This window comes from Apus apus, chromosome 6 (genome assembly GCF_020740795.1).
Source record: "Apus apus isolate bApuApu2 chromosome 6, bApuApu2.pri.cur, whole genome shotgun sequence".
NCBI classification, from domain to species: Eukaryota; Metazoa; Chordata; class Aves; order Apodiformes; family Apodidae; genus Apus; species Apus apus.
The window spans coordinates 4,701,106-4,723,382 of record NC_067287.1 but is presented as its reverse complement, the minus strand read 5'-3'; the positions used below and the strand labels follow the sequence as shown (position 1 = coordinate 4,723,382).

Below are 22,277 nucleotides of genomic sequence, written 5' to 3'. Positions count from 1 at the left end.
GTTCTGGCAACACCAGACAGAGACTACCCAATTAAAACTCCTCATGCTCCCAAGAAGAGGTATGTCAGAGTTTTATAGGTGGGAGATTTCAGAAGAAAATCTGAGAGATGTGCTCCAGCCAAACATTGGATTGGTGACAAGAGCCAGTGCTGCTCTCGTCTCTCGAGTCTGATCAGCTCTCCAGCCTGGAGCCTACTGAAAATCTGTTGAGAAGCAATTCTGGTGTGATACCAACATGAAATACAAAATGGTTTGACTCTCCAAGTTTAGATGGAGGCAAAAAAAACCTGTTTCATTCTTAGTGCTGCTGCAGACCTGACTGCCAAAATGTCAAAGGGTTCCTGAGACATGGGGTTGAGTGGTGACTGCTCCAAAGGGTGGTGAGAAGTGTCTCGGAGAGAAAGGTCACACAGTGCCATCTCCTAAAGGTCCACAAGAAGAGTTTTCCCCAGCATCACACACCAGCTCTGCAGCAGATGTAGACATGCATACTCCTGAGTAGCTTTAGCCAATTTTTTCTCTTCTTTCTGTGGTTCAACTTCTGTAGAATCCTTGAGTAACTAATTCATTGCAGGAAACAGCCAAGAAGCATAATCTTTACTGTTGCTTTTCCTATCATGGCATGTGACATTGAGTGAGTAATGGCTCGTATTGAAGCACTTTCTTCTTCCCATGTATCCCTTTAAGAGGGCTATGTTTCCTGGCCTTTCCATATCTCTGGCTTTTTAAATCCCCATGAATATATTCAAAAGCTGCCTGGGCATAGGTGTGGGAAACCACCTCTAGGTGGTCCTGCCTGATCAGAGGGTGTTGGACCAAATGACCTCCAGAGGCTTCTTCCAACTTCAGCCATTCTGTGACTGCACTCCCTCTCATTATTGTCCTCTACATCTAAGGCAATTTGCTGGAAGGAATTGGTTTACTGGAACTAGGAGAGGGTGAAGCTGAAAGATCTGTGTCCTTTCACCAGCACAGTGCCTGTGGTCCTGCCCAGGGACATGTAGTAGTGCTCCTCATCTCCCTCTCCCACCTTCACACCAGTACGGTGTCTTCCTCTGCTCTGACGCCTTCATACAAATGGACTTCCTTGAAATCTGGGAATTTCACCTTTTAGAGACTTCAGAGGTTGGGGAGATGTTGCTGGAAAAAGCTGTGCTTTTCAAATTCATTTAGAAAACACTGATTTTCAACAGTTTCTGTTATAGCTTCACTTAAATGGGTTTCCATTTCCCTGGGTCCATAGTAGGAAAACCAGCAACAGGATTTCTTCCTTACACATTTTCTGATACACTTAAATAGAATCATAAATAACAAGTTTTCTTGTGACTCTTACCATCTTACTTCACCCATGATTTATGAATAGTAGTGCCAGGGTGACTGGGAGAGAAAGTGTTGTACTCTGTCCTCATATTTGAACATCACTGTCCTGATATTTTGGAAAGGAAATATGAAGCAACTCTTAAAGATGAAAAATGTTTTGTAGATTTTAAGAGCCAGAAGATCTTGTTGAGTTGCACTGTTGCTGAGACAAGAGGTTAAACAGCAGTACTGCTAGAGAAAGTGACCATTTTGTACAAGTTCCCCCTGATTCCTCCAAGGGCTTGAGAGCTGATGTTCTCAGCCATTTCCTCATTGCAATATTTAAAAAATGAAGAGCAAAACAAAAATTCCATCCGTGCTGTTGGTAGAATTATAAAAATGAAGGGAGATTTTCTTAGATCTGGGTTTGAATCTAGGACACTAGCAGGGTTGTGGTGTGGTCCTGTAATGCACTTGAAACATGCATGTAAAGAGCTGGGGAGGCAAGATATGTTAATTGGCTTCACAGCCGCGTTTTCCTTTGCAAGATGCAAAATGTGGAGTGTGAGCAGGGCCAAAGACAAAGCAGAGTGGCTGCCAGCTGGACGTGGCAGAGGCTTGCAGGAGATTACACCATAGAGGAGAATGGCTTTTGAGATAAGGATAATCTTTTACATAAACTAACTCTTCCAAGGCAGTTTGAATGGGTGATAAGGACAATAATAAAACTACAGGTTGACACAGCTGATAGTTATCCTGGTATTCAAAGATACTCAAGATCTTGCCAGCAAGACAACTCAGCTTCTTCTCCTGACTACAGTGATGTCTAACTGGCATTGCTACATTTCTGTGTGAAGGGTCCCTAGACTAATGTTCTTATTTCATGTTCTTCAGGTCAACCCAGTAACCATGGAAAGGTCTACAGCTTCTGATACGGCCTCTGAAAAGCCTAATCCTTCCCACCACGGTTCAGGGGCTGTTCAAATGAGGATCAAAAATGCCAACAGTCACCACGATAGACTGAGCCAAAGCAAATCTATGATTCTGTCTGAGAATCTGAAAGTCACTGAGCCCGTAAGTAAAACACTCATATTATTTTCTGACTCTTCCGATTTTTTGAAACCTACAGAGTTACCTGAAGTGTGGCTAAGATACTGGTTTCATGATCTTCCCTTGCAAGGAGGGACTTAATGGCACTAATACATTTTGAGGAGTATGGCTAGGCATTGGAATAACAATTTTCTTTCAGTGAAAGTCAGAATTTGGCTTTGGTGGCCATGATCAGGGCATCTACTCAGTATTTCAACTCTCAGGTGTTTCAGTGCTTAAGTATGGCTGCCATGGAGAATAGTACTTAGAGTATCAGATATATGTCAAGATCTCTCAAAAGGTAGACTTTAAAACCAGACAAAAGAAAATAAAGGGAAATCACAGCTCCCTAAATAAAGGATAACTTTCTCCATAACAAAAATGACTCTTGCTGTAGGAATGAATTGTAAAAAAATCAGCTACTGAAGTTACTTTAGAATTTTAGTAGTTGACAGAGTTGAAAGTGTTGAGTCATTTTTTATCATCAATTATATTTTATTTTTTAAATGAAATAGTTAGTGATGAACTCTACTGCCAGTTGTGTCCCTGCTCCTCTACTCCTTCTGAGCTACTAAACAAACTGATTGGTATGAGTCTCCCCTGGTTAATTTTCTTCCATAATGGTGGCAACTTGCAGCTGAGGCCATACGATGTTGCAAAATTATTTATGCAATGTTAACCACTTTTTGGACTCCAGATCCATTTTGTTTTCAGAGAATGCAAATGAGGGGGAAAACTCTGTTAGCCAGGGACAAAGTCCCAGGTCTCAGTCACTTCTCACAACCATGCCAGCCATTAATTTTTGGTTTTGTTGATGTAATGGATTCTTATGAAATATTCAGCTTTCTAACAAAGTTATTAAATGGAGAAAGCCTACAATAACAGCTGTATTTTCTTCCCTTTTCACTTGTAGTTCAAACTCAAAATTCAGGCTTATTTAGAAATACTTTATTTTAACCATTACTTTCTCTGGTATCTTCAATCACTTCACCTTCTCTTTCTGGAGAGAAAGATCTATTTAGATCTTAGCAGCTGATAAAATACTCATTTGCCTTCCATTTAAACCATGTTCTTTGCCTCAGAAACACTGTACATGTTTATTTCTTTTTTATCTGACGTGCCATGTTCCTCCATTGCAAACCTGAAACGTTGCTTATAGTAATTTACTGGGAATGTTATAATGTATTATCCAGAAGAACTGTACCTTTGAAAAAGTTTAAAAGTTAAGTATATTTAATGATGCCTAACATACTTTATTGGCTGTGTTTAACAAAAGGGACTAGGCTGCAGTTGTTTTTGACAAGCATGAAAACATCACAGCATGAGACTGCAAAAGGAATTATGTAGAGAAATTACAAGTGATCCATCTCTCAATGAATTATCCACCTCAATAGCCTGCAGAACTCAGCTACCAATTAACACCTACTTTATTACATGTTGGGATGTACTTAATAACTTTCATGTGTTTATGCACTATTACCTTGACTGATGCCTCTTGTACAATTAGGCATAATTGGCATATCAATATGCAAAAGTTAAAAGGATTAACCCTCTTAAAACTAATGAGCATTTCTGTATCCAGCTGCTAAATGAGACAAAATTAGCATTTTTCACTTTTGGGCAGGATTTTATCATGCAGTTTCTCATTGTTGATATTACCTTGTTACATAACTTCAGTTTTGGGGATAGTATGCTGGACTGTTACAGAGCAAGGGCTCTAAAAAGTTAAATTAGGCATAAACATTCACTGCTGCATTCTACTAACCATAGCAGGTACAATATCTGTTCATCAGCTGAGAGCTGAAAAGTTGCTTTGTGTTACATTTGTTTAGTAGCTAATTATGTAAAAGCAGAATTTTACTGAGTATATGTCATTTTACCAAGCAAACTTGGCTCCAACATAATAGATTGAAAGCTTGCCATGCTCCTAATTTCTTTTCTATTTCAATTCTTTTCATCTCTTTTTGCCATGCAGTATTTTCTGCCTAGATATTGACAGACTGCAAGTGTTTTGGCGTGTTTACTTAAATAAGCCTCTTGAAGTTGTTTGCTCACGCCCAAACCAAAAGCAGAATTCCTGAGGATCCAGACGTTTTCAAATACATGCTTTAAAGGGTGTGAAATTCAAGTCAGAAGAGCAGTGAAATATCAGTTGCATACATCAATCGTGTGCTGACAAAGCTGAATCCGTGCATGGGACTTGTGAAGGATTTGGGGAAAAGCAGTGGAGGAAAGTGGGCTCTCTCTGTCCAAGTGGCTTGAAAAAGCAGAGTCCAACTGGTATACACACTTAGACATGTATTTCTATACATTTATTAATCTTGTTTTAAAATCCGTGACACTCTTTTTCAGTGCACTTAAATACAGTCTCCACTTTTGCACTTAAAGGCACCTGCTAGAAGATACCTATGACCAGTATTTTAAGAAAAGCCAATGATTTAGTGCTAGAAGATAAGGATTTATCCTGATCTTTCTCTTTGGAAATTTTCTATTTTCAACAGTCTGCTTCTGTTCAGATGATGCATATAACCTATAATGTGTCTACTGATTATCCTTATTTTCTGTTTGTACTGAATAGTGACTGAATATTTTTTGTTTGAAAAACTTGAAATAGCTGAATAAAGGACTCCATATTACTCTTTTGCTGCCCCTATTTGCCATGTAAACTGTTGCCTGGGTTCTATTCATGAATGGGTCAAATCCTCGTTACCCAACTTATGCAAAACCTACTGAGTTCAGTGGATTTAGGCAATCAGTATTTGGCACATTTTGAGCAACTGATAGAAATATATCTATTTCTAAACATGTTTGGAAAAAAAAAACCCACGCCAAGCTCTGGACAACAAAGGGCAAAAACCAGGCACAAAGCTCAAAAGAACACTGGTGATTTATAGAGAAGCAAACACATAATTTTCTGTAAGAGATCTGTTGTATTCTCAAGCATTTGCTCTGATGCTTGTAAGCACACCTGGGGCTATACTTCTGAAGGTGGACAGATTATTTTCTGTGGTGTGACAAGGAGGGAGATGCATCAAACATCACTGGGGCCAGATGCAGTTGTGCATTTTCTAGTAGTAAAGATGCAAATGTGGAAGGCAGAAGCTAACGGGTGCAGAAGCTAAATGTAGATTCTTGGGGATTTTCGTTATTTATTTACGATGGAAAAGCTTGAGCTTCGTGCAAAGGTTGAAATTGATATTAATGCAGAGTTTAAAGAGCACAAATCACAAAGCTGGACACAGAGCAAAGGCTCTTTCTGTCCTTAATGTTAGTGTCTGAACTAGCAATGAAAATGAATATTTGCTATTTTCATCTGTTAAACCCCAGGGAAGTGCATTTTGCTTCATTCAGAACAACTTCAAACAATGAAATGTCTTTTTTTATTGGCGTCTATATTAAGAATTAGAACCTATTTAGACATTCCAAAACGTTAATGTATGAGAGCTTTTCCTGATTAGATTAAACAAACTGGTAGGTTTATTTATCTCTCTAATGCATTATCAGGGAAAGGGGAAGCAATCTTCTTTTGTTTCTTACTCCTGTGATTATAGAACACTTGCCAAAGTTATGGCTAGCCAAAAAGACAGAAATAAAATTGCTAAAAATATAAGCCTTCTGTTTAGCAGAGTTTTTGAGCCATATTTTGAAACTGCAGGGCTTGTGCGTGTTTACTTCAAATGAAGCTTATAGTCAAGTTTGAGGCTTTGTTTGTATAGATTGTCCTGAAGTAGATCCTGATATTTAATTAAAATGACACTAAATCACATTGAATTGATAAGACTTGGCATCTCAAACAAAGGTAATTGCCCGTATTGGTTTTGTACAAAAATAGAGCTGCTTGGAAAATGTGCAGCCAACACAGACTGTCAACTCCATTTATAGATCAATATGTGAAAACCATTGATCAGGCAGGCATGTGTAACAGTAACACTTTGCATCTATTTGTTGTTTTTATACCATGTTAAGGCTTACAGGATTATCGGCTTCCAAAATATTTTGACTTCCTCATAAATATGTTATCTGTTTAATGTTAATTACAAGACAGACTCCAGCCCTATTTCAGAGTATTTTCAGTTTCATTGCTATAGGTAGTTTCAGCTGAAAATTAATTATTTCAGTCTCTCAGACATCATCAGAGCCTCTTTCATAGTAGAGTTTGTTTAGGGAAAGTTTTGGAGGTTCTTTTTTATTTTCTTTTTTATGAGTTTACTTTTTTTCCTGGAGGAAAAATCAAATCTTGACAAATATATGTCTAAAAGCAGAACACCTCCTATTGTAGTTGTGTGGAATGGGAAAAATATTCTCTCTGTTGTGTTCTAATGGTGACTGCCAGATTTTATTCTCTGCAAATTTTATTGCCGTGCAGCGGTCTGTTATAAATACATCTCCTTTTCTCAGTGTAGGGATCTAGCTGTGCTCCCTTCAAGGTGTTACACAAATAATCTGAAAACACTGGGAGAGGTTTAGGAAAATACAGAAACTATATAAACTACCCATGACAAATGTGGTAATTGTTAATACATGCAAGCTTACACCTCGCTCACCCCAAATATGTCAGGGTGGGTATGAAAGCAGAGAGCCCATAAACACAGCCTGGTTTCACTTCTTGAACATGAATATTGTCAAAAAAGAATAATCTGTTGAGTAACATTAGTCATTCTCCTTTCCAGTGCAGGAAAATGAGAACTGAAGTGTGTCATATGTCCCCTTACTGTATTCAAACCCATTTTGTGCTTTCAAAAGCTAGACTGGCTCTCTGCTGTGTGTGGCACTTGCAGATGGACTCGGTCAGCCCTTGACTCCAGCTTTTCATCCATTTCATAAGTGTCTCCCTCACTCCCACCTGAGGAGCTGCTCCAGGCCAAGGCCCTCAGCCTGCTCCAGGCACTGCTCCTGGATGAGCCCCTGCAGGATCACAGAGGTCTTACATACCATGAAGTCCTGTAACTTGCATAAAGTCCTGTAAGGAGTGAATTAGAATATCTGAGGGTTCAGTTTACGTTCAATAGGCAATTCTTCTCAATGGAGCAATGCAAGTTGCCTCCAGACTCTTTTTCAGGATCAGCATCTAGCATGCAGGTGTTTTTTCCAGCACAGACTAAGCCTTTTGTTTTTCTGAATTTTTTTTCTCCTTTTTATTTTTTTCCTTGTATATTCCCTGTGAGAAGGCATTCTTTATTGTATATTTGCATTATAGCACTTCAGCTGAAATAATCTTGGCTAAAAAGGAAGAAGTTAATTTTATGGTTAAACTCATTTATTTCTCCTCCAAGCATTTTCACTGTACCATTTCAGCAGCGTAGCTTGATAGGCAGCATCATAATGAGTTCCTAGAAAAAAAGAAATAACCAGCACCTATTTCTTCTTAAAAGCAAGGCTAAACTCATTTCAGCTCTATTAAGGGAGTGGTGAATGTAGCCGGTTTGGCTTCCTTGTTAAACCAAACTGAAGTTCAGAAGAGACATTATGAGAGTCGGAATTGCTGATTTTGACTTTTACTCAGTGTGACAGAAGAGTAGAAAAAAGGTTCAAAAACCTCCAGGTTTTTTTTCTTCTTCTTCTTTTTTTTTTTTTTTCTTTTAATTTTTTTCCCCCCAGTCTTACATTATCTCATGCTGTGAAAATCTTTACTCTATTTACCAAGCACAAATTAGTCTTGCCAAAGGTTCTGAAAGTTTGCTACTTCAGCTTAGATCCGAAAACTTCAAAGAGAGATGCAACTCTACAAATTAGTGTATGTGCTCTGCCATGGCTATTTTAACTCAAACTTAACTAAATTCGTTTATAATTTAGTACTGATTGAACGCTGCCATAAACGTCCATGGGATACATTTTTTAAAGTTAGTCCTCTGATTCCTAATTTGAATAAAAAACTCTAACCTTGTTAGCATCTGGACTTATTTCCATAATAACAACCCCTTCAGAACCTACAAAGTAATGAATAATTGACAACAAATGAAATGTTTTGATAGTTGTCGGCACAAAGCATGTTTAATGTTTTGTGTTGCTTCCTAGCTAATTATGTAGATGACACATTTGTCAGACCTTGACTGCCATTAGAAACGTGTTTCCAGAGGGGAGAAAAACAGGCTATTCATAGAGTAATTAACTAGAATGCTCAATGACCTGTGAGAGATTCAAATGGCTGCCAGTTCAGACATTGTTTTGTTACAGAAGCAGAGGGGTAATTAAAATTCCAAATTACAGTGCTATGATGAAGCATTTGTTTGTTGACAGTCTACTCTTACTCTAGTTTGCTAATTCTTTTTTAAATGGCTTCTAATCCATTTTATAGCTTTAGGAGTTGCGTCTTTGAATTTACTGACAACTAATATTACGGGAAATTGTTCTTCAGCAGAAGAACCCCGGGCTTGGCAGTTCCATGGGAGCACAAGGTGGGTGGGATGGAATCGCTGCTCTTTCCCTAAGCTGACATTCCATGTGTTGTCACCGAGACGCGGCGAGCGCGGCACGTCTCGTGAAATGATATGTTCATAATCCTGCGCTAGGGAAGATGTCTGGTTAGGGGAGGGAACGGGTCAGATCAAGTCATAGTAATCAGACAAATTGAGGAAGGTGTCCTAAAGCGTTAAGAGGAGAAGCCCCGACGCGGGGCTGGGGGGGGGGGGGGGGGGGGCGGGGGTGACGGTGGGTTAGGGAAGCACTTTGGGAAGCTGAGGTCTGCTCCGTGATGGGGAGCTGGAGGACAATCCTCTGCGTGAAGAAATCGAGCACAAAATATGAGGAACGGGGCAGTTTCATCAGGCTCGGCCGTACCTTTGCCAACAGCCTTTGCGGGCAGAAACGGCCACGGCAGGCGCAGAGGTCTTTGTCCCGTGGAAACGGGGACTCCTTGCAAGAGCCAAGTGCTAAAGTTCTCTAAACAATGCATTGAACGCGAGCCCGGGTGAAATACTTCTGTACTTTGCCAAAAGTGAGAGCAGGGTTTTGCTAAAGAGATGTGACAGAAGTAACATGGTGCCTGATGCGGGGGAGCTGACAGCGGCAGGGAGTGAGCGCTGATTGTCCTGCAGACACTGTCAGCCAGGATTGATTTCCACTTGCTCCGTTTATGTAACGGTTCCTGTAATACAGCTGACCCCAAATCACGTTACCTTGTCATTTCTCTGCATGGATCAGGAAGAGATGAGCCGAAAATAGCTAGGCACTGACCTTGAACTTGCCGGAGAAGTGGGAAGTGACGGGGGGGGGATTGTCAGCCCGCGGTGGCCGCGCAGAGGCGCGGGCTGCTCTGCGGTTGCAGCAGCACAAGAGGGCAGAGCAGCATTAGAGATTACAGGTGAAGCAGCTGATGCTACAGAAACACAACTCGACGCCAAATGGCCTGCCTTCCTTCCTTCCTTCCTTCCTTCCTTCCTTCCTTCCTTCCTTCCTTCCTTCCTTCCTTCCTTCCTTCCTTCCTTCCTTCCTTCCTTCCTTCCTTCCTTCCTTCCTCCCTCCCTTCCTCCCTTCCTCCCTTCCTCCCTTCCTCCCTTCCCTCTCTTTTTCTCTTCTTTCTTTCTTTCTTTCTTTCTTTCTTTCTTTCTTTCTTTCTTTCTTTCTTTCTTTCTTTCTTTCTTTCTTTCTTTCTTTCTTTCTTTCTTTCTTTCTTTCTTTCTTTCTTTCTTTCTTTCTTTCTTTCTTTCTTTCTTTCTTTCTTTCTTTCTTTCTTTCTTTCTTTCTTTCTTTCTTTCTTTCTTTCTTTCTTTCTTTCTTTCTTTCTTTCTTTCTTTCTTTCTTTCTTTCTTTCCCTTCCCTTTTTTCCTTCTTTCTTCTTCTTTTTTTTTTTCTTCCCCCCCTCTTATAACTTGGGGAGCTGGTAGCTAGAAGAGCTCCTGATTCCAAAATGTTGACGTTCCCATGCTCCATGGCTTGCAAATACAATTATTTGAAGTGATGTTTAATATTGAAAGACCTTCCCAACTGAAGTTTTGCATCCTGTCTGTGAACAATCTCTCTGTTGTTTTCTTAGCATCTAGTGAAAGAACAAAGCATTTTAATTTTTTTGTCATCAATAGAGTTGCCTACAATTTGGGAGATGTTTGACAAGATCAATGCATTCCTTAAAGCCCGAAAATTCTTCTGAATTTCAGAAACACCATGGTGTAAATACTTAATAAAAATAATTAAGCTGATAGGACAAACTAAAAAAGGGTTAAAAAATAAAAGAATGTTGTGGGTTTTTTCTTCAGACCTGGTATTTCTCTGTTATAATGTATGTCTTGAGGGGAAAAAATAAAAAGAATACTTGGTTGTGAAAATTTTATTTGATTTGCCATCTAAAATTTGTGCTCCACTTTTTTTGTTTCACATTTTGTTTTCATCTGTGCTTGCCTCTTAAGACTCCTTTTTATCTCTGGTGCTGGCAGCAGCTGTGGAGACACAAGGTGCCAGTGCTGGCTCTTCTCAGGGATCTGCTGCTTCAAGGTCTCACCACAGGTGTGATGAGAGCTTGGGGCAGGACCAGAAACCCCATCCTCACCCTGGGAGGTGTTTGATCAGAGTTCCCACCTTAATTTTATGATGTGTAACTGCTGGAAAGATGATGATGGGCAGTCCAGCCCAGACTTCGCTCTTCTGCCTAACCAGTGGGTGGTTTCCTTAAAACATGATCCTTTCCCTTAAAGAAATACCAGAAGCTGTGCTGCAGAGTGGTTTGAGCACTCTTCCCTTTAATCTAATGCTACCTACTATTCACTTGCCCCGTTAAGTGTCTTTGGAAAAGATAAACGTTACTGCATTTTTTCCCACCAATGAATTCCATTTTTTCTCCAAGACAGTAGGAGAAGTAGACCATGGTTTCCCAAACTGATAGAAAAGCAGATATAGAAACACTCAAAAAATATTTTCTAGGGTAGTGTTCATAGTTCTTCAGAAAACACAGGGAAATCCAAGAGGTAAGTATGTGGTTTGAAGTTATTACTTTTACTGTAACCTATGTGAATATACTTTGGACACATTACATAGGATGTGACATCTTGTTTAAGAGCAGGGGACAGCTGCAGGCTGAGAATGTAATTTCTCATTGCTAACTAGTGACTGGGGCTGTGTAACCAACAAGAAGGAAAAAAAGAAAAAAAAAGACACCTCCTCTCTTCATTCTTTTTATCAAAAATATGCAAAAGAAATGATGAATTTGATGTAAATGGGGTGAATTGTAAAAACTGTAAATATCTCTCTCCTTTGTCTTAGCTCGTTCAAACCTAAAGGGCAGTCATGGAGATGTATCAGGTTCTTGTAGTTCAAAACTCGCTTCTTCCAAAACTCTGCAAGATGAAGCCTTTGGGCTGTCCTGATAGGGAAACTGAGCTAAGAAAACCTAGACATGAGGTTTTAACTAACAAGAACCCCATAAACAGTATTATTTTCTTTAATTTAACATCTAATTCCAATTGAATTGATCCCAGTTCTTTGGTATCATCTTATTATTTCATAGTCCATTCCACACATCCTTGTGGGTTTTTTGCTAGAAGGAAAATCTCATTTCCTGCATCTGCTCTGAGTGTGCTTCCCAGGCTTCTAATTTTTCTGCTATTTTATCCTGTAAACAGTGGCACTCAAATACACAGACATGTTAATAACACTGAAGTTACTACCCTGATAAAGCTACACCTCTCTGTTTCAGGAGTGAGATAGCAACATGCCAGGATGTTAGAGATAATATTTTATATCTGTAATATTTCACTTGGCTTCCCTGATAGCCTTGTGGTGTATTTATTTACTGCAACCCAGCAGAGAAGGAGCTGGACAGGAATTTGCCATGTTTCCCTTGGTCCCAGCTTAGACATTGGCCAGCCAAGAGATTTTGATTTTTTTCTTGTTTCTCTACCTGCAAAAGGAGATGATGCATACATATCTCCTTTACACACCCTGTAGTCTGCTTCAGAGCTTGGTTGACTGTGGTGTTTCAATCATACTCATTATGTAGAGAATTCTATTATCATATTAACTCTGTTAATTGAAATATAATTATTCCTCGATTATACTAGTCTAACTGAGAGGGGAACTTGGCCCCAGGTCCTCAACATTTTCCTTATCTATATTCTCTGTGTTTAACTCTTTCACTATTTTTCATCCAAAAAAAAAGCCTCTTTTTTGTTTTTGTCATGTTTTGGTTCTCTCCCCACATGATTCTTGGCAGCATTAGGTTTCTCTGAGGGCTTTCACGTTTTATAGTGTATCTTTCAAAAAGTATGCTTGAAATCATTGTTTAAAAGAGTCTCTTTGGCAATGTGTGTCAGTGCACACTGTGACAAGGAACATAAGCTGTGGAATTATATTCTTTTTATCTTTATTAAGTACCGTGTCACAGCTCAGTCGTGGCACCCAACACGTTTCCTTTCAAGATGCCGTGAGATTTGAAATATGTAGGTACTGAAACTGAGCTGATATCAAACTTCCCGTAGCTAGTCTTGGGCACCTGACCTGCATAGCTTCCCACAGGGGAAAAGTAAGCTCCATTTCTTTAAATTTCCAATGAGAAGGGACATGTGTCTCCTTGCATTGAGTTACATTGCATCACGTCATGTGACACAAAGTGACCCAATGCAACATGACAGGAGAGGTAAAGAACCAGGGCTTTTTTTGTGTGTGTCTGTTTGTTCTGTTCTTGCAGTGAAATAATTTACCCATGCCATGAAATGGGGATCAAATTATTTTCTGCATGCCCTAAATACATGTGCTATTGCACAATGTAGAAACGTGCTTACTAAATGTTATTTAATGCACTGAGAAGAGGTTTTAAAACAGACAGGAGAGTGTCCTTGTTAGGCAACATGCCTATTCTTAGACAAATAGTTGACAGCAGCACTCTCCTGCCCTAAATCAGATCAAATTCCCTTTAAAGGCAGCCTTTTTTTTTTCTTTTTTTTCCCCCCCTTCTTTTTTTCTCCAGGACCCAATCTGGTCCTGGTAACATGGTAATATTTTACTTTCTCTTTGATTGTTTGTTTGGTGAGGTTTATAGCCTTAAAATGGTCTTGATAATCTGGGACTTTGTTTTTATGGGGATTCATGCATACACACATGGCCGTGGCAAGACTGGAATGCAAACATTGCCCACCTAAGGGCCCAAGATCCTACACCTTGAGAGGAAGAAGGAGCTTTTTTTTTAAGTATACAGCCTGTGGGGGGAAAAAAATGCATTTTTTTTTCTATTTCCGAGACAAATACTACTAAATTATGTTTGTTCCTTTAGGACATTCCTGAGAATGCCTAAAACTTTAAAAACAGTTATGCTTTTCTTTTTGGTGATTATTGACTATCCGAGCTGCCACAAATTCTAGTAAAAAAGTTGCATTTAAGACTGCAGCCAAAAAAAATCAAATAAAGCAATAATGTGCTATCCTGTTGGAGTCTCTGAATCTTCCCCCAGTTTTGGAATCAAATTTGAAAGATGGTGAAATACTCGATCCCATTTTCCCAGACTTCCTTCGACTCCCTAGAGCTTTGCAAGAAAGATTGTTTTCCTGGATATTTCATCCATGGCCAGAACTGGAAGTGCTGCAGCTGTGATGAGCGAATCTGTTCTCATGACATCTCTAGCCCCAAGGCAGGTAGAAAACCCAGATGAGCATCCAAACTTTTGAGTGTTTATTTGGACCAAACCTGGGTTTTGGACCAACTGAGTTTCACATCAGCAGTTCTGTCATCCTTAAGAAATCATTCTTCTTGATTATGGTCCTGAAGTCAGACTCTTACTTTATCATCTCATTACACACAAAAAACCCAATGTTTAAAATTTAAAGTGCCAGGTGCCAACTCTTTCCAGTAGTTGGCTACTTCAACTTTGAGCTTTCCATTTTTTATCAGTAAATGATAAACTGAAAATTCACTGTTCCCAGTTTAGATCTTTCTCAAAATTAAAGTGTAAATCTAAAGTGGCCACCTGTAAGCACTAAAACCTGAAGACATTTGGATACAAGTGAAGCAAACTGTTTAACAAACTGCCAATTGGTTGCATCGGGTTTTAAGAACAACTTTGCAGGGGAGATCCAAAGTTTGTGATTTTCAGGTTGATTTTTCTTTTCTGTGGCGTGAATTTTATTTTTTTTTTGATTTTTTTTTAATCAAGAAACTGAAGAGCTGGGAAAAGAAATAACATGACTGTAGAGAAACTGTTGCAGAAGAAGAAGGATGATGCTACTATGAGCATCTCAAAAGTGTGGGAAAGGTTGGGGCAATTGGCTGGTGATTGTGCAAAGCACAGAGCTAGTAGGGAGCTGAGGGATTTGGAGGCAGGTGGGCTGGAAGAAACGGGGTGGGAAAGGTGAATTTGCTGCAGCTGTGTGGAGCTGTAGGTCCTGACTGGAGGAAGGATAATGCTCCTGGTCTGCAGAGCTCTTTCTTTGCTGGTAGCCTGGGAAAAGCCTCCTCATCTGTTCTGTGGTTTAGCTGATAGCTGCACAAAGTCCATCCAGGTATGTGTGAGTTTCTGTGTGCGGTGATTTGTAGAAAATTTTCCATTGCACTGAATTTGGCTGAAACTCTTAATCCTCCAGTTTGGTGTGTTGAAAGATTTTTACAATGCTCTGAAAAAGAGAGACATCCTGGTATACTCTGAGTACGTTGTGTGCCCATGCACGACCAGTTCTTTAAAAACTGCCATAGTTTTCCAAGAACATCTTTGACTTTTCGTTTTTATTTTTCTCCATGTAAATTCTTTCATGGTTTTATGGCAGATGAGCCTGATTACATGAAAGTTTACCTTTAAAATACTTCCCATTTATCAGACAGTTTTGTTACCTAGAAAATCCCAATGAGGCTACTGCTAATGCTTGATAAGATTTGTACCTGGTAGATTCTAAATTACATTAATGCATAAAGCCAGCAGTGCCAGGCTCCCTATTGTTACAGTTATTAAAGCTGTAACTGAAATGATATCTTTCATATTGATCTTCAGCTAGCAGCTCTTATCCAGAAGCTTTGTTTCACATTAAAGACGCTAATGATTGTCTCCACAAAATGAGCAGCTTTAATAGTTAGAAAAAGTTAAATGGAAAAAATAAAAAAACTTTGATAGCCACCTTTGATAGCTCTTCATTCCAACATCTCTCATAGCCACAAAGTGCAAGCCAAACATTAATAGACCTTTTAATAAAATGACTTCAAAGAAATCAATGGGATTTCTCATGAAGCCTAATTTCAAGCAAGATACATTATTTAAATGTTTGTATTCCTTCTGAACTGCTCATGTCCTCCCATGGCTGCCAGAGTTTTTCCTGGAATTTCTCAGGATATCTTCCTAGGGTTTGCATTTTATTTTTTTATTTTCAGGGGTCTGGTTTTGATTTCCTACCTTATTGAAGATTTTTTTTGAAAACTGAGCAAATAAAAGTCCTGTTCTTTTCCAAAGCTGGCAGAATTTCCCATAGACATAGAGACAAAAGTAAACTGTCTATTTGTGGGGCAGTCGCAGATATATCCTAACTTAAGAAGTCATGGGTCCTTTGGTTTCTTTATGGACAGTAAGAAATCTCTCCTTAGTTTCAGGGGAAAAGGGTTCATCTTATCAGGACAGCTCCTCAGTTGCAATTGTGATAAATGCATCTGCAAACCTGAGGCTTTGACTAAGGCTGGAGCTTGTGGGTGAAGAGAATATCATTGCAGTTGCTCCTCTTTTTTTTTTCCCCTTGGACTCTTGGGTAGGTTTTCTGTTAGTTTTTAGTTTGTCTGTTTGTTTGTTTTGGCTTAGGGTGAGGAGCAGCTGCTGCATTTCTCTTTGTATTTAACTAGATTAATGTTTTTTTTCCCTCTGTTTTTGGCCATGGTAGACAGAATGTAACATAGGTGTTTTCCACGAGATCATCTGGTGTATGCAGAGAAATGCATAAGAAATTTTATTGAGCTCATTTATTGTACTTGACATGTGCTGTGCATCTATTTAAAGACTGGTATAAAAAGGAAGGACCTTTTCTTGTGACTAGGAGCAAACTCGCAATGTGTTCTATACAAATTCTTTGGGAAAATGAGGTCATATGTATTATTTTAGATAGACAAATGTATAGTATACTGGGAAGGTAGATTATGAGGTATCAAACTAATCTGTGCTACTACAGGCTAGTTCAGCACGGTGGCTTTTCCTTGATAAGTTCTAATCAAGTCACAGTAATGATTAAGTCCAATACTTCACACATTAAATGTTCATATAAGAAATCATGGGGTGAAAAGAGAGAGGGAAGGGAAAGAGAATTGTGGTGAGGAGAAAAAAACCACCCATAAAACAACCATAGAAGAGAGTGGACTATGCAGAGATCTGCAGCTACAACACATTCCCCTTAACTCTCCATATCACATGGGTATTCAGCCCTTATTTCTGTGGTGTTTTTCCCAGGCTTTTCCAGTGGAAGAGCCTGGATTAAGCTAATGCAGGGACTTGTTTTGGCCGCTTATTATTTATTACAATTTTAGTTCCAGGTTTCAAAAACAATTAGGGAAACTGCTTAATAGGAAAATTACTCTAATTACTTGTTAATTGAGGTTATCTGCTTCACATTATTCAAAACATAAATTGTGTTGACACTTGTACCCAGATATGATTACTTAATAAACAGACTGATGATGCTTCCTGAATGCAGGCACCCCCAAAACAGAAGCATTTTATTTTGCAACTCTGGCATGCTCAGCTGAGAAATATGTGTGTGTGCATATATATATAAATTTTAAAAAAAAGCATGTTAAACTCAGTTTTAACATGTTAGTTCAAACCCATAAATTATATCCTTCAAATAGGGAAAGGATGAAGTACTGAAAAATAAAAGTGAAAGGATTTATTAAGCTTACATATAATTCATTCAGGTAAGGTTTATTCATAATTAGAAACAGGATCACATAAATTATGCTGTTGCCCCCTGAATAAATACTTCAGTTGATAAATCAAGTATCCTGATCCAAATAAAATACCAGTGTTAATATTTGTCATATTAGTATTTACTCTTCTATTTGATTTAGGGGATCTAAAAAAAGAGGATGAGTGCTATTTTTGAAAAATAAACACATTTGGGAGTGAGATTAGCAGAATTCTGAAGAAGATTGTATTTTCTCAAATGAGATAATTGACAGTGTGAGAACAAAACCAAATGGCCCCTTTTCCTTACACAGTAGTGTTCTCTGGGACCTCTACTTTTTTACAGAAATATGCAATCCTATATTTTAAAATATCTTAGGCAGTGATTTAGATTTCATAGTAACTGAATGACTAATGACAAAAAGGCCACGATGTCATATGATGGAAATCTGTGTCTTTGTCAAGTACATCAGTGTGGGTAGAATATATAATTTTTAAAGCCTTTAGAGAAGATAATTATTTCATGTTTTTCACCTTGAAATTTTGCTGTTTGAAATGAAAGGTCTCGGTTCAGGCAGAGAAGCCACGTTTTCAGCTTCAGACTCCATTTCTGTGTCTTAGACTCAGGATTTCTGATTGCTGAGGTGTGTTTGGAAATGTGAATCTCCACAAGGCAGGGTCATCAGGCAGTGAAAATGGAAGGCAGGAGAATGGTGGGGAGTGGAATAAGGTTAGTGCTTTGAATACAAGAGGGCTGTTTGCACACTTCATGGGATAATTTTATTTGTTTTTAAAATATCTAAGTATAACTCTTCCACTTCGAATTTTTTGAACTCGTATTTTCCTTAGCTAAATACCTTTTTAAGGCATTTTCTATATAAATACTATTAGTCTCTTCTTCAGATTTTGCCAAGGAATGAGGCAAAGATGGAAAGCCCACAAGGATGGAAATTTTAGAGCTGTGTTTGTGCCCATTAATTTTCTCTTCTATGATATTTTCCCATTTTCACTCTGTTTGACATTGAGCCTGAGCTTTGTTCCTGACTCGTAGCCTATGGCAGTGGAATGGGGAGATGAGACCTCACGGAGATGTAGAGCACATATAAAAAGAGAAGATGTGTAAAAACTGAAATGACATGGCAGCTGAAGCAGCTTGTTGCTCAGCTTGGTTGCATGTTTGAGTGGAGAAAGTGAAGTAAATTGTGATATGTAAGAGAATAACACTCGACAGGGTGTATGGTTGTAAGGTATATGGATGCTCAATCATGTGGGGAGGCAGAAGGCTACAGGACAAGTGCCTTCAGTATCCTCACAGTCTGGAGACATCCCCATGACCTACAAAACAGAGGGTGTTAGGCTCAGAAAAATATTACTTACAAAGCACATGCAAGCAATTTCAAGAGAAGAAGTCCATCTATAGCCTTTCATTACGTCTTAATCTTCCAGCAATTATTAAAGAATACAAATCAAGGGGAAAAATGCACCATCACATACTTCTGTGTGCATTTGGACTGGAAATAGGTGTATCCTCACAGTAGTATATACACAACCAACCATTCCCACTTCCCACTGCTTATACTTCAGCACCTATTAGAGTTACATGTGCCTTTTTGCTAATTTTTCTGAACATTTACAACAACCACTCTCTCTGTGCCTGAATGGGTTTGTGTAATAGACCTGGTGATCTTCAGATCTGGAGTAGGATTATTTTTTGGGGGAGTCAGTCTCCAATTACAGCATTTTGGATATTTGAGCTGAGAGGAGAATGGCCCTTTGTACAATGACATTAAAACATTTTAAAATGTTCATTCAGAGCATCACTTAAATGTTGATATTTCCTAGAGCCACATAGCTTGCAAATGAGTTTCTATGGCAATGTGTTATAAATTAATGAAGGAATTATAATTTAGGGGGATTTATCTTCTATTGTGCTCCATTTTAAGACACACTTGCTTAAACCTGCAAGAAGATGTAAACAGATATTTTAAAGATCAGCATGGTGAAGTATGCCAACCTGCCTCTGCCTTTCTGATTGTATGTGTACCTGTGTAAATGAGGCAAATTATCCTGGTTTTGATCTGGTGTCTTTCCTTCCAGAGAAAGAGATGATTGTGGAAAAGGCAACGTGCTGCAAAATCTACTTCATTATTTTAGCACAAGGAAATTGCAGGTTCTGGGTAGTTTTGATCTCCCTGTAAGACACTGTGCTGTGTGTTTGCCACTTATAAATCTATAGTCACTGAATTTAGGTAGTGACAAACAGGTACATTGACTAATTGACTGGGTTTTGTGAGGGCACCCATTACAGAGAGAGAGACAGGCCCTTTACTCAGGGAAAAGCAGCCAAATGCAGAACAGCCACTAAAAATTCCCCTGTAATAAACCTCTCCACCAGGTCTTGTGTCATTGAGGGGAATCCTGCAAGCACAGCAACGCTGCACCAGGCTGCTGCTTTTACTCTGTCCTGGAGTTTTCCAAATTCTTTAAGTTCTTGAATTCCCTGCATAGCAACAATTTCAAGAATCTTGTTTTATTTCTAATTTTAGGAGCTTGATGCTGTGCTGTTACAGGCACACTGGTAAGATGATGCATCTATAGTATCACAGTATTGTTCTGGTTGCAAAAGACCTTCAAGATCATCAAATCCAATCACTATAATAGTGATGCAGGAAAGACAGGAGCAATCAGTAAATATTTGTGAGGTTTTGGGTTTGCATTTGCTTTTTTTTTGTTTGGCTTTGTTGTGGGATTTTTTGTTTTTTGTTTTTTTTTTTTTTTAAATCAGGTTTGATTTACTTAGAGGAAACTGGTGATGAACTTTTCAGGCTACTACTGACTAAAAGCATGTTGAATGGTACCTACCAGTGATGTTAATTTTAGAAAAATCAGCAAAATCAGACAAAATTTTAGGGAACTTAAATGAATGTCATGCTGGAGCCTGAAAGAGTTTTCTGAGCTAGTCCTTGCCTGTAGATTTCAATCTTAAATAAATATTGGGAAATTACAAAGGTTTGGAAAGGGGCAATCATTGTGCCAATACTCAAAAAAGGAAAACTTGAAAAAATCTATAGGCAAATTAACCTGACAGAATATTGGGTCAACTAATGGGAAACTTGTTTTTAACTAAAAAATAATACATTTGGAATATAATTGATGTCAGTCATAACAATATAAAAAAATAACTTAATAAAACCCCAATAAAGCAACATTATTTTTGGTGCAAGTTTTGTTCAGCAAGGCAGCCATTTTTGTGAAGTACACTGAAAGTTTGTCACTTGACTTAATAGTACGTGACATTCTGATTAAATATTAGCTGTGTGCTGTATCAGTGAAGCACACGTTAAATGGATTAAGAACTGATTAATTTACACATCTCAGAAAGTAGTCCCTGGGGAATCATCATCAAGTGGGTGAATTTTTAGAGTTGTTCTCTGGGGACTAATGCTGAGCTTGACACTAATCACTCTTTTTATCCATGGTATGGAAGTAACTAGAACAGTTCTAATAACATGTTAAAGTAAAGCAGAGATTGATGGACTGGTAAATAGGGCTGGGTAAAGGCTCTCGTGGAGAGTCATCTGGGTTGCTTAATGGCTGAAAGTGCATTTTAATTTCTCCAAATATGTGGGAAACACAGGCCATGCTGTTCCAGAACTAGGAACAGTACTGAGATTTTACTGCAACACATGGTTCTTATGGGTGTTGCACAGTCAAGAAGTTTGAGCTGACTTTTATGTGTGGTAATGCAGAAATGAGACAGCAAATGTTCTTGTCTGTCAGTGGCACTGGTGAAAAGGAAACTAGAATAGTGGTATTAAAATAATTCAGATTATGCAAGGAGGGGGGGAAGTATTGGAGATTAGGAAAACGGTCTTGCTGATGAAGGACCTACAGACCTCAGCATGTTTAAATTACCTGAAAGAAATTGAAGGCAATTGATTTCATACTTTCCTACATTAAGGGACAACATTGGGCACCAAATGGCTCTTCAATGTAGCAGAAAAAGTCGGTGCAAGATGAAACGTCTGGAAGTTGGAATCCCCCCAAAATAAAAGGAGAATTACTGTACATTTTACAAAGACTAGTGGGAAACTATCAAGAGAATTAGTAAAGTCATCATTTTTTTCATGCCTTCAAATAAGAAATGGATCTCTTCCAGGGAGATATCAAATAGAAGTATTCTAGGCTAAGTCCAGGGTAGTTTGGATAAATATTTATATACACATTCCTCTACATTTCTTTTCTCTTTTTGGGTGGTAAGGCACTGGCACAGGTTGCCCAGGGAGGTCGTGGAAGCCCCACCCCTGGAAGTATTCAAGACCAGGTTGGATGGGGCTCTGTCAACCTGATCTAGTGGTAGCCCACACAGGAGGGTTGGATCTAGATGATCTTTAAGGTCCCTTGCAACCCAAACCTTTCTATGATTCTATGACGTGGTGCCATCTTGGTTCCTCGTCCATGTCAAGGGGTGGTGAAACCAAGACATCCAGTGGCAGATGCAGTTTGAAAGCTTGCATTGGACTGGGGATGAAAGAGGAAGAAACCCGGTGCAGAAGTGATAAATCAAAACCTTTTTCCCTCCATTACATGTTGTGTGGTTGTGATTTTGCTGACAGTGTGTGAGCATGTGCAGCATGGATATATGCATTGGAATAAATATTCAAAGCTATGGTTTTGTGTACCATGAAAGCTTCTAATAACATCTGACTCATTTGTTCCCCTGAGGTGCATTTTTCCTCTTCTATTGTTTTTTAAAATTAATATTTTTTATTTATTTATTTTAAAATCAATTAGTTATTTGAGAGTGCACCTGGAGTAAGCACTGTCTTTAAGCACTGCCCACATTTTGGATGGCAGGGGATGATCCTTGTTGAGTTGAGGGCTTTCTCTTCTATGTGAGAGCAGTGACTTCTCTGGCAGAGCAGAATGAGGAAAATCGAATCAGGAGCAATTTCCAGTCTGTCTAGACACTTCAAAAGTTTCAAACAGGATAATCCAATTTCTTTTTTTCTTTTTTTTCCTCAATCTGCTGCATTAATGTTGTATGGATTGCTGCCAGTGTGATGCCGTGAGAGTAAAACCTTGCATCAGAAATCTGCATTTC

At 38.8% G+C, this 22,277-nt stretch overlaps 1 protein-coding gene across 5 annotated transcripts in view; it reads left to right on the top strand.

Annotated features, from left to right (window-relative positions):
• ARHGAP15 (Rho GTPase activating protein 15) overlaps positions 1-22,277 on the top strand; it is a 333,818-nt gene that overhangs the window by 21,875 nt on the left and 289,666 nt on the right. For 4 of the 5 annotated variants that reach the window (XM_051622745.1, XM_051622748.1, XM_051622746.1 and 1 more), the window contains one exon: positions 2,194-2,373. In XM_051622745.1, coding sequence (XP_051478705.1) covers positions 2,209-2,373 — 165 coding nt within the window. In that variant the 5' untranslated portion in view covers positions 2,194-2,208. Of the gene's footprint in view, positions 1-1,437; positions 2,374-22,277 lie in introns of those variants that run through there. The other variant, XM_051622744.1, reaches the window with a different exon arrangement.